The 12,774-nt window shown below is 39.0% G+C and overlaps 1 protein-coding gene and 1 long non-coding RNA gene across 2 annotated transcripts in view; one reads left to right on the top strand and one right to left on the bottom strand.

The window, feature by feature from the left end:
• The window catches only part of pde11a (phosphodiesterase 11a), a 64,052-nt gene that overhangs the window by 4,856 nt on the left and 46,422 nt on the right, over nt 1-12,774 (top strand). Inside the window, exon 3 of the mRNA XM_049594945.1 lies at nt 12,175-12,264. Coding sequence (XP_049450902.1) covers nt 12,175-12,264 — 90 coding nt within the window. The remainder of the gene's footprint in view (nt 1-12,174; nt 12,265-12,774) is intronic.
• The window catches only part of LOC125900143 (uncharacterized), a 60,626-nt gene continuing 48,189 nt past the window's right edge, over nt 338-12,774 (bottom strand). The window contains exon 3 of the long non-coding RNA XR_007450821.1: nt 338-444. This is a non-coding gene — a long non-coding RNA (uncharacterized LOC125900143). The remainder of the gene's footprint in view (nt 445-12,774) is intronic.

Genomic DNA, 12,774 nt, shown 5'->3' with positions numbered 1-12,774 from the left:
TATGGGGACAAACGAGGGGATCCTCTGTGCTTCTAGTGAGCACCTTTATTTCTAAGAGTGGAGATGTTCAGTTTTGTTATCAGACATATGATCCAAGAGGACTGAAGCATGCTGCTGTATGACCACTATTTTACCTCTGTGTGAATCAGCTCAGTCAGTAAACAGATCAGTCAAGTTGGCAGCTGCAACAAACACAAAGACACAGATGTTAGTGAATGAATTATATTATATACAAATATGTCAAAGCAGTAGGTGGGGGTGTTACATCTCGCACTGATCCAGATAGGTCTTCTGTTTCTGAATGAATGTTTATTTGACCTATTACCATCATTAGAGAGGCACGAGGTGCACGTGTTTCGTCCATCAGCACACATGAATAGATGTAGCAGAAAGGCGGTGACAAGCCGATACACTGACTCGCTCTCTTATTACAGCTGTGAGGCCCTAAAGGGGAGAAGAGATGAAACATGAAAGCACAAAGCTAGCTGTGCTTTTGTGTTAGAGTTAGGTTCCACTGAAGAAAATGACTGTAGGTTTTTATTTGTAGTATGTTTTTCTCCGTCTGAGCTTGACTGTCAACGTTACATCCATTGTTCATAATAGATGCGGATTAGGAATTCTTTTTTTCTTTCCGATGTTTTGAGTCTGTTTCACATTGCATTAACGTCACACTAATGCTCGGGATGGCTACAGCTGAATTAGTAATGAAATGCTCTGCTAGCGTCAGAGAACACAGTAAGCTCCCTGCATAGCACAGCTGCAGCTCTGCTTTCATGGAAGACCTTGTAATAAGAAAATGTATCACACGTTTTAAAGAATGAGATATTACTGCAAAAGCAGATGTCATTTAAAACTTTGGTGTTCCTTCATTACAACAAATCTGTGTATTGAAAGCTGATAGGATATTTAAACACATTATATGGCTGATTTTAAATCCCACGCTGCCTTAATTGTGTTGTGTTGATACCCTGCAGGATGGGAGTCCTTTGGAGGGCTTGGATAATGGTTCAACCCATGAATAATTGCATTGTCTCATTATTGTCTGTAGAGGAATATAGCTATTGACTTAATTTAAGTATATAAGCTGACCTCATCCCACTATCTCTACATCTTGTGTTATTATCTAAATTTAGTTTTTCTTTTAATTTGCATGCCTTTTAATACATTGTACATAAAATGTATTATTCAGGCAGACATTCTCATGAATTTTCTCTTAATAAAGTGCGAGTTCCCCCCACGTAGGTTCCGTTTGCCAATATAATTTAACATTTGCGTGAGTCGATTGTAAAAGAGCATTCTCACCTCACCGCTGTGCTCCCTCTGGCTGCCAAAATCCCTGTCAGATTGGCTCAAAGCAATATTGTAATAACTGCTTTCCCACATTTTCCCAATGTAAATCTACAGCTAAAGAAGAGAGAACACAATTTCTGCTCGGAGCCCCATGCTTTTAATATGTTCCTGCAGGATATCAGATCAAATCAGATTTATGCAGTGCATCATACCAAACTGGCTCCTTACAAAGGTCTTTATATAACAGCAAAATGTCACGAAAATCTACTTAAATCAAGACAAAATAAAAAGAACAATTGCACAACAACATTTGTAATATGAGGGATTTGCATGCCATGGGTAAATAATACATGTGAATGTGAATGTGAATGACATACTGAGAAGTGGAGACCTGAAACAATAAAGGCAGACCTGGCTGCCCAGACTCTCAAAGAGGAACAGATAGAGGGGATGATGAGGTGATTCAGGGTTAAAACTGAACTCTGTGCTGGTTAAGTGAGGCTGACCTTCAATAGTGATTTCTTAACTATTATCCTGCTTTTGATATTGCCTTGTTTTAAGAAATTGGAGGGGTGCTTCAATGACAATTTGGATTTTCTGAATTTAGAGCAAATGCACAAGCAATGCGCATTTTAACTGCATAGTGTTACTGTTTTTTTTTTACACCAATTCATTTTACATTCTTCCACATTTTTATTTGCATGTAAGAGAAAGAGGACATTTTGTTTTAAAAATGAAAAAAGAAGAGGACCCAAAACTGTTCTCTGGGGGATGCCAAAGTAAAATATCCACACCTACTCCAGCAAAGTGTGATACCTTTGAGTGGACGACTCTCAGAACAAGTAAACAAGAACCAATAATACAAACAGATATCTGACAGATAGTGGTTAATGGTTACCTGTTGCCTTCATTAGACCCATTTCTCTGCTTAAAGGATAGTGTGGATGTGTGGTAATCTGGATTGACAAAAGTTTGTGTTTCCAGCAGATAAAGTTCATATCACAGTGTAACTGACCTTTAAATTCAACTAAAAAGCAAGAGCTGTGAGTGATCGTGCATGGCAGTGTTTTTGGAAAAAGCCTGACTGTTACATTTGATACGATATGAGGGCGGGGCAATATGGAGAAAGTAAAATATCAAGATGACCAGATAATTTGATATCGGTGGGGCTGACTATTGGTGCTTTCACAAAATATTGACACCGTATTGTGGATATAATGACTAAGTGGGTAAAGACAAATAATTAAATAGTGAGAACAGTCTGGTAAAAAAAAACAAAAAAACGGTAACTTTACCTTTTTAATAGTAATTTATTAATAGTTTATATACTTTTCACTGTTGGTAGCAGCTGTGAAACATCCAGTACTGGCTGGTTTCTATCTCTATGTGAGTGAAATCCAAATGAAATGGACTGAAATGTACCTAGTGTCATAGAAAAACAGTATCACAGAAGATGAGGGATCCCCCATGCCTCAATAACCCGGTCTGAGTATCAGAAAGACATCATAGTACCTATTTGTAACACTACTCCATAATAAATTGGCTGTGACTGTGGCTCACTGCCCATGGAGCAGGGTCTTGGAGGAAATCAGAGTAACTGCTGCCAGTTTGAGCTTCAAGTGGTGATCATTATAAGGTGTAAGGTCTGTAACCATTCAACAAACAGTGCAAATGATTTAAGTATTTTATAGTCAGCTGTGGCCTTCGAGGATTGTCACCATGTGTTAGTGTGCACTGACTTATGAAACAATTTGACTCTTAAAGAGCAACTACACGGATTTTCAAAATTCATACGTTATTCCTACACTCTAAGACAGTCCAAAAAGTATTATTAAATGTGAACAACTCCCTTCCGAATCCAAACATTAAAGTGCTAAAACTCAAATTTGTGATGTCATAGGTATAAGATCTTAATTGGGAAAGATGTTATAGATAACACTGAGAGCACCCAGGGGAGTGCTTTGAGTATATGGGCACATCTTCTGTTTCAGAACTGGGAACACTACGATAAAATAAAGCTAATTTGGGTGTAAAAAAGAAAAACATTCTGTGGGTTCATAAAATCAGGCTCCTGTTCATTGTCTATAGAGCAGTTCCTGTGGCATTACAAGTTTGAGACTTACTTCTCTAGTTTCTGTCTGCCATTGACAGAAAGGCCCATGAGATCTTAAGAGGTAGCTAAACTAATATTCACTCTCACTGGAACTTATTACATATAATGATTATGATATTATGATATTATTATTATGATATTATGATAATAATGTCTTAATTAACCTGTAATGTATAAATACTTAAACAAATTACAGCAGGATAAAAGAAAAATGGTTTTGGAGGAACTGAGAGCTGAATTAAAACAATCTGTGTCTTTATATCTGACCACATTAAGCATCTCAAATTTATGAGTGGAATACAAAGTTACCGCCATTGATTAAATTTCCAGGTCTTTATCATGCAAATAAGCTCATAATTCTCACAATAAGCACGCTAACACTACACTCAACTGTTGATGAATAAATTCATTCATTATGTAATTCTTAATCATTGGTGCTAATTGATAATTGACTGATTTTCTCAGTTGTGAAATTAGCCTATGTAAACAACCTTGTATCACTGCCAACCGTGGTGGCAGTACATTGATGTTAATGTGCCAATAGGGTGCTGTTGATGCTCTAAATCAGCCTTCCCAACATCTGCTCTTAAGACAAGATAAAGATTATGGAAATAGTCCTGCTCTGTGTTGCTGTCTGACACTGTACTGTTGTTTTAAATGTTCCAATTTAGATTACACTTTCCTTTATGCTCTTATCCCATATCATCCATCACAGTTCATCTTCTGAGAAAAAGGACTTGTTTCTTTTTCGGTTTTGTGTGAACGTGTTTACAAAGCACAAGAAAACCTCAAAAGGCTCACTGTAGTTAAAAAGGTTTCATAAATCCAGTTTAACACATGTATAACGGCCACATAGATACTCGTCTGGGGAGCAATAAGCATTCACAAAGACTTGATGTGTCTTGATGTTACTGCACTGATGCAACATCGGCTGCTTAGCTGATGTGACCTCGCTTTGCTCCTGGCGTTTTTCCATGTACCAACTATGTGTGGAACTATTGAATTATTTAATGGATAATAGCTATTGAGCAGCACTCCTGGTGTGGTTCAGTGTTTATTAGCTGTGTTGTATTTGTGCCCATAAATTAAAGCCAGTCCGTTCAGTATATTTCAACAGTTACATTTGACTGTATGAAATTTTAATATGTAAATGTTATGTAGCACAAAGGGAGGAAACTGAATCCTCACGTCTGTTATTACATTACTATTCATGTAGATAATAATAATGTATAACAGTGAGTTGCTTTGTGAAATTTATTGGAGTGTAGATTCCTGTTGCATAAATATTTGATATCACCTTCAAAAGAAGCAATCATTGCTCAGTGTATTTGCAAAACTGCTATGTGCTTTGCTGACACAAGCGAGGGGGTCCCATATGAGATCAGAGAAAACGGAGAGCTTCATTTTCATTCCTGAGAACAATTCTTGGCAAAACAACAGTGGCATCACCTCACCACACATGCAAAGTGAGCGCAGGAGGAGAGGAGTAGAGTAGTAGAAGAGAGGAGAGTGAAAGTGTTGGCTGTGTGATTTCCCTCGGCTTGCCTTATATGAAATTCCAAGTGTGGGAACGGAAGTCATTGAGGTTAGAGGAACTGACTGTCCCTGAGGCCATGGCCAGTTAGTTTTGTTATTAAACCACTCTTTACTGGTCAGTCCACAGGTCTCTGGGCAAAAATGTCTTGTTTGTAATGCAACCTTGTATAATGGCCTGCCTGACAGAATGTAATTAGAGAGAGCAGTGCTTTTCTCGCGTTTGCCTGTAGATCCATAGCCAGATCCCTAAAGTCCTGCTCGCTAATGAATCTGCTCCTGCTGGGGCTATTGATGGCCACTGCCTTTCTGGAAGATCATTATTAGAGAATTCCATAGGACAGCTGAAAAAGCATTATGCATGACCTTATTGCTCAGCATCATCCATTTTCCGTGTCTGAAAACAATTGCATGAGGCGCTTGATTATGTATAATGACTTGATGAAGTGCATGAAGTTAACATACTCATTAGCATGACAGAGTTATATTTCATATCACATTATGATTAGAATTGAGTGGAAGAGATTTTAATTTATTAAATTTGTACTAGCAATATGCCAGACCAGAAGAATTCTATTTTTATGGTGTTGATGAATTGGATTTATAGTATTATGATGATTAAAAATGCACTAAGCAAAATACTATAACACTGCACATCAGTAGTTCCAATCATTAGGGATAAAAATACAATAGGAGCAAAACCTTACACCACAAGAACAGTTTCTCCCCGGCTGCAGCTAGCCTCATCCATCCCTGTCTCCTAAAAATTCTGTTTATATAGGTACATCATTTTGCCAAGAAGGAAATGCTCCGGGATGAGTCCGGTCTCACTCTGATGTTGTCGAAAATACGGTGCTTGGGCAGTGACTTGTGGAGTCAGAAACCAATAAAAAAAAGGCGTCCTTTAACGTTGGCATGCTACATGACCGGTTGCCGTTATAGTCTAAAGGCGCCCTGGCAGCATCAAAGAGAACCATGGTGGGACAAGGGCAAAAGTTAGAAAGGACTTTCACCCAAGACAGCAGTGTTCACGTCCCATGAGATTCTAAAGCCAAACCCTGTTCTTTATTCCTAAACCTAACCACATGCTTTTGTAGCCTAAACCCAACCATGTGTGTTTGTTGTAGAAGGAAAAAGACTTTATGTAAATGTTAACTTTCCTGTGAAAACGGAAGTGTATCTTGAAAGAAGACAACGCATGTAGCAGGCAGAACTTGACACGGCATCCGACAACATCAACAACCAACGCACCCAGGGTACCTTGCACGTTGTATGTGGACGTGGAAAGTCCATGACCAAATGTCACTATGTGATGAGGCTGGAGTGAGAGTGTGTTGCCTGCATCAACATCCCACATCGCATTCCAGGACTAACATTGCAATTACCCAATCATAGCCCTCTGACATCATCAGCATGCTGCTCCTTTGTGAAATTAGCTATAGAGACCAAAACTGTTTTTTTGTACCAGACTGTTAACATGTTTATTTCTGCATTTAAGTTGGGCACTTTAACATGGGGGTCTATAGATATTGACTAGCTTTTGGAGCCAGCCTCAAGTGGCCATTAGAGGAACTGCAGTTTTTGGCACTTTCACGTTGGCTTCTTTTTTCAGCTCTGGAGGTTGCCGCTTGGTAGTGACCACAGCGTTATTTTTTTTAATTACATTTTTTATTAACATTTAACTGAAATCAGGGTCTTTCCCTGACCTAACCTTAACCAAAGTGCTTTTATTGCCTAAACCTTAGACAGGCATCCGGACAGGAACACAAAGTTGTGGTATCAAGGTCCCGCACTTTATACTTGCACAATCTCCTAAACCACGTCCCTCTGAAACCTACTCAGTACATCAGTGTAGTCTGTCATTACCTGAAAGAACATAATCTAGGCAGCGATTATGTTGCTACAACAACATAATTAAGAAAGCAGTTTAATAACATAAAGATGTACTTTCTAGGAGACAGGATTGCCTCATCCACACCTATCCCCCGTCTTTACATCCATCTGTATGCGTTACATTAATGCACATCTTTGGGACTACATCCATGTATATTCCACGTTCTTTATATATCTCATACTGTACACGTCTGCAAAATGCTTGGACAGTTTTGCACACTTCTGCACAAACTACAACTTCTAAAAACTGCACTGCTCATTCATTTTAGGTTACTTGTGATTTATGTTGCTTAATGGCATCACTGAAAATGAGGATCCACCACTCAATGTATTTCTGAGAAATAAATAAAGGTTGAATAAACAAATGGTAATGGACTACTCTTGTATAGCGCCTTTTTAGTCTTCTGACCACTCAGAGCGCTTCTACACTACATGTCCTATTCACCCATTCACACCCATTCACACACTGGTGGCTGAGGCTACATGGTGACACCTGCTCAGTAACCATTCACACACTGATGCACACCGATGGAACAGCCAATGGGAGCAATTTGGGGTCCAGTATCTTGCCCAAGGATCCTTTGACATGCAGACTGAAGGAGCTGGGGATCGAACCGCTGATCTTCTGATTAGTGGATGACCTGCCCTGCCTCCTGAGCCAGAGCTGCCAAATACTGATATACTGTACTTTTTTTATTACGGTATTTTGTAATATTTTTATTATAAATGTATTCTACCCAATGTTTATGTCTCTTGATTTTTGCAATATTTGTCTTATTTTTCAATTTCATTTCTCTTGCTATGTTTATATCAAGCATATTCCTCGTATGTGAACATCTACTTGGCAATAAACCAGAGTCTTATTCCACTTCAGGTAAACCCAAACGGCGTATTTCCTTTGTGGTCCTCCAAAATGCAACAAAGGACGTAAAACAAAACTATAAAACCAGTAAAACACACATACATTAAACATAAGAATAATAAAGCACGATCTGAGCTCTCTTTATACGGTCTGGCGGACAAGGATTGCTCTACCACTCCACCACTGGGTGTAATATTCCCTCATTCTTCAGTCTCTCTTTAGTATAAACAACCCATTCTTGCTGAAGTCAACACGCTCTTTAAATCTAGATCACCATACTACCATTAAAATATAGAATGAGAAATTAAAGATGTGTAGCTAACCCAGGAGACCTCTTTGATTGTGAAGAGAAATTGGAGCAATTAGAGCAGGGTTTCTCAACCTTCTCCAGCCTGTGATGCCATTTTTAGGTCTACAATTATCATGACCTCGGCAATTAGAGCTGTGAGGTTGTCATGTGAGTTTATGAGTCAATTGTTAGAGCACTGAAAAAAACTGTATTATCCTGAATTATGCTTTAAATACATGTTTTATATCTTCAGCTAAAGCAGATAAGATAAATAGCCAATGTTAGTCCACTAATTTCCTCCATATCCAACTGTACGTGATGTCTCTTCACACGGGGTCCCTAACTCAATCATGACTGCCAACCCATTGTACATTTCGATAGACCATAGATACACTACATTTGTATGCTATTATTTATAGGACACTTACGCTGTGGTTAAAGTGTGGTTAGGTTAAGGAACAAAACCACTTGACTACACAAAGGGCACAATCCTGGCAGGAAAAGCAGCGATGCCTTGGTAAAAACCAACTGCTTTCTGTACCTAAAAAATGTCTGGAAAAACAGCGATGGGTCGCTAAAACACCCTGTTGTTCTTGAATGGTGGTCTGCAGCTTTGACGGCATCTCGCCACGGTGTCACACCATCCACTTCACCTCCCTTTAGAGCTCAGTCTCACTCAGAAGTCATCAAAATACGGTGCCTGGGCATTGACTTGCAGCATCAGACACTAACGAAAAAAAGGCGTCCTTTAACGTTGGCATGATACGCGGCCGATTGCTGCTATAGTTTAACTGTGCCCAGCAGCGTCAGGGGAAATGCGGGTGGGACAGGGATGAAAGTGAAGGCGGTGAAAGTCTGGCTGGGGTGGTGGATGGGTCCAACAAACACCGACTTTTACCCATGAGATATGTGTTTGTGTCCCGCAAGATTCTAAAGCCAAACCCTGTTCTTTTTTCCTAAACCTAACCATATGTGTTTGTTGTTGAAGGAACGACGTAGTGCATTTATTTTTAAAGAGACTGTACATAAACGGTAAATTTCCTCTGAAAACGGAAGTGTATTTTGAAAGAAGACAATGCATGTAACCGGCAGAACTTGACACGGCGTCCCAGAACGTCAATAACCGACGCACCCAGGGTACCTTTCACGTCATACGTAGAAAGTCCATGACCTCAACGTCAACATGTAACGAGGTCGGATTGAGAATGTGTTGCCCTGTAACAAAGTCAGCTCATATGTCACTTTAGAAACACTGATATGATACCCATGAAACATGCAAATGTAACATTTTCATGGTTTGCAGAACCATATAATGTCAACATTTCCTTCTGGCAGCTGGGCTGGGACTACTGAATATTTTTTTAAAGTAGGCACAAGCTTTGCAGTCATCAACACAGTGCTATAGTATTCTGTTCTTTACATGTTCATTTGTGGCTGATGAGTAACTGATGAATTATCTTTTCCAAAAGGTGAAAGAGATATCCCTGTATCAGCAGCAACAGCTGAGTAACTTCCCATTCATGTATTGTTGTGGTGTCCCTACCCTCAGGTCGCACTGACGGCTGGCAAATATTAGTGGGTTTGTTGTACTGATTGTATTGTTTACACAGCAGCCAGATGCTAAAGATAGATAACTAAACAAAGAGGCAGAGTAAGGAAGCACTCAACCTAAATCCTATTGATTCCATGTTACAGGGGCTGAGTGCCTCTCAGATAAGGCCATGTTTTGGGGTAATTGTAGTTGTATAGAATTCAACCTGTGTATCATATCACAGCTGTCTTAACACCAGCATGCAGCTGCGGCCACCTCTCCGCATCCTGTATGCTGGTGTTCATTATGAATGAGTTGTAAGACAGAAAGAAATGTAGTTCAATTTTAAATAAGACGTTAATTTGATTTCAGGATGCATATTAAATAAAGTCATTAGGCCACATCAAGTGATTACATTATTTATGTGAAGAAAATATGAGTGAAATAAGGAATTTATGTTATCAGCCCGAGGCACAGTAAGTCAGACTAATCAGTCAAACGGTAAAATGTCAGTTGAATTGATTTATCTGTCCTGGCAAGTAATGATGCCAATGAACGGCCATTTCTTATTTGTTCCAATTCAACAGCTAAGTTTTCCTCAGATGAAAATATTACTCACTGCCTGTTTTTGTTTGCTTTCTTTTACAAATAGCTTTAATTTCATAGCCAGATCTAAAATTGGCTACTATTTTAGAGATGCCCTGCGGAGGTTTTCTAACAAAACAAAATGTATGTTTACATTCAGTGTTTCTCACCAAAACACACTGTGTGTCCTTGAGCTCTAACAAATGTGTTGAATATTTTTTCTTCCTCATGAAATATTTCCAAAGCAGATTTTTCAAATCCTACATTTACAGTCATATTTACCAGCCAATGGTCTTCTTATTCACTACCATTGTTGGCTCATTTTGAGGATTCTTTGTGCGTTAGAGCAGTGGTTCCCAACTGGTGGGTCGCAGTCCAAAAGTGGGTCATGGGTCCATTCTGTATGGATCGCAAATGACTCGTGAACATGCCAAGTTTGTCAAAAAACACACTTTATTATGAAGTACAGTAAATTTCCAGCACAGAGCTATTTTCTGCTGTACAGTGAGACAGCAAACTAGCTCAACGGCATGGCCAAAAACAAGTATGACACTGAATATAATAATCTGTGTTGACCTTGGACTAAGGACTAAGGAGAAATCTGGACCCAGTGGCTGGACCAGTTGGGAACCACTACGTTAGATGAGTGGAGTAGCGTTAAACCATTGGCAGGACTGTGTTTTGTGGTGCTTACATGCACGCTACAGACAAATGGTGACACATTCCACACTGTTTTCATTCAATGTTTGTACTTATACCTACGAAAAGTAATGCACTATAATTTGTATATAACGCACATAATCGTAAGACGGAGGCTGTGATCAGGTGACGTATGCGTTGCAGGCTGTCCTTATATGATAACAACATAGGAGGAACTCAGGTGTTGTACGAATAGTGATAAAGTCGAAGTAGGGAGGCGGTGGCTGGGTCAAATAAACACAGAATTTGAATAGGGAGACTGCTGTTCGTGTCCCGTGTGAGACCAACAGTGTGTTCCAATACCTGTACCACCATACTATTTAGTATGCCAGAAACAAATTAAGTATGTCCTAATACAGTGGCTTTTCTGTGAATATTGTACTTACAGTACAGGTGAAGCTTATGCCTTACTCTTATGGATATATTTTTGTGTGGGTACTCTTCCCCCAGCATATGGTTCTGTATTACTGTACATCATGTATTTTCCCAATTGCTGGGATGTTTACATGCTGCCCAAGATTTGTTTATTACATCGCTGTGGTGTTTCTCATTGAGTATCACTGCTTTTATAGTATTAGAGGTGCCTCTATTAAAACAAACAAACAAACAAAAAAAAACCAAAGAAAATGCCTTTTCCCCCCCTAAATATATGAATAAAAATATCTTCTTCTGCAATTTGACCTTGAATTTGCATGTCATTATGATGTTTTTTTACCTGATGTTTCAGTGATCTGATATTCAAGGTGATACTCTCGGCATTGCTGGCCTTTTTGTATATGTATTTTTTGTAAACATATTTTTTTGTAAATATATAATTTTTGTTAAAATATTTTTTGTAAATGTATTTTTTATAAATGTATTTTTTGTAAATCTATTTTTGTAAACGTATTTTTTGTAAATTTATTTTTTATAAATGTATTTTGGTGATATGATTAAAATTTCCAAAAGGTGTGGTGTGCGGACCTGTTTATATATTTTCATTTTAGGTCACGCACATACGTAACATCACATCATCATGCTATGTTACATACGGAACTTAGCAACGACCAGCCATCATTCTTTTCCTAAACTAAACCTAACCACTAAGAGCGCTAATTTGTAAAGTATATGTACTGTTGTATGAGGATAAGTTTCTCATTCATAAATTCACAACTGCTGGAGCTACTGATGGGTAAAACTCTGCATTATGCCTTTAAAGATATGGAAAAAAATGCAAAAGGTCACATTTCAATGGACATTTAAAGTTGGAGGGCAGCTCGAAATAAATATATGTATATTACAGCAGTAATTTTGTGGCATCAAGGACCATGTGTCATAAATAACCTTACTTGTCTGTATGTAGCTCAGTTTTGATATTAGTCTGTTCAATATGTCCACAGGTGCTGCAGATGTACCTGCCTTTCTGTGGCATTGCGATCTCCAACGCCCAACTCTTCGCCGCCTCAAGGAAGGAGTATGACCGGAGTCGGGTAAGGATAATAAACCCTCCCATCCCTGGGATCAGCATTACTTCCTCCCCCCTGATGCTGACATTGAGGCCGTTTATTGATCGGCAGCAGCCTACTTGCTGCCACTGCAGGGGAGATCACAGAGCAGCATGCAGCCCTGCATGGACATTTTCTCTGGATCTGGTTGGGGGGGATGGGCCTGTATCCAGACTAGGGCCTGGTCCATGATCTAAATCTCCTAGGGAATGTGAAGAGATGCACTAATTTATGTCACACATTGATCTGTGATGGAAGAGAACATAATGAGAACACAGCTCAGTGAATAGAAGAAAGAAATGAGGAGAGCTGCCTTTACACAGTATGATTTTTATGTGCTTGTGTGTTAAATTGGATTGACACTGCCGTAGATAAAGGGCCTAATTTACTTTTATTAGGGAAGCTGATCATGTTATTTCATCCTGTTGCTTTATGGTTTAAGGATAATAATAATAATCCTGCTCTAACAGCTGAGCGAGGCAAAATGTCTTTATC

This window comes from Epinephelus fuscoguttatus, linkage group LG13 (assembly GCF_011397635.1).
Source record: "Epinephelus fuscoguttatus linkage group LG13, E.fuscoguttatus.final_Chr_v1".
Taxonomy (NCBI): Eukaryota; Metazoa; Chordata; class Actinopteri; order Perciformes; family Serranidae; genus Epinephelus; species Epinephelus fuscoguttatus.
Note: the sequence above shows the minus strand (reverse complement) of the source record. Positions and strands in the feature narration are given on the sequence as shown.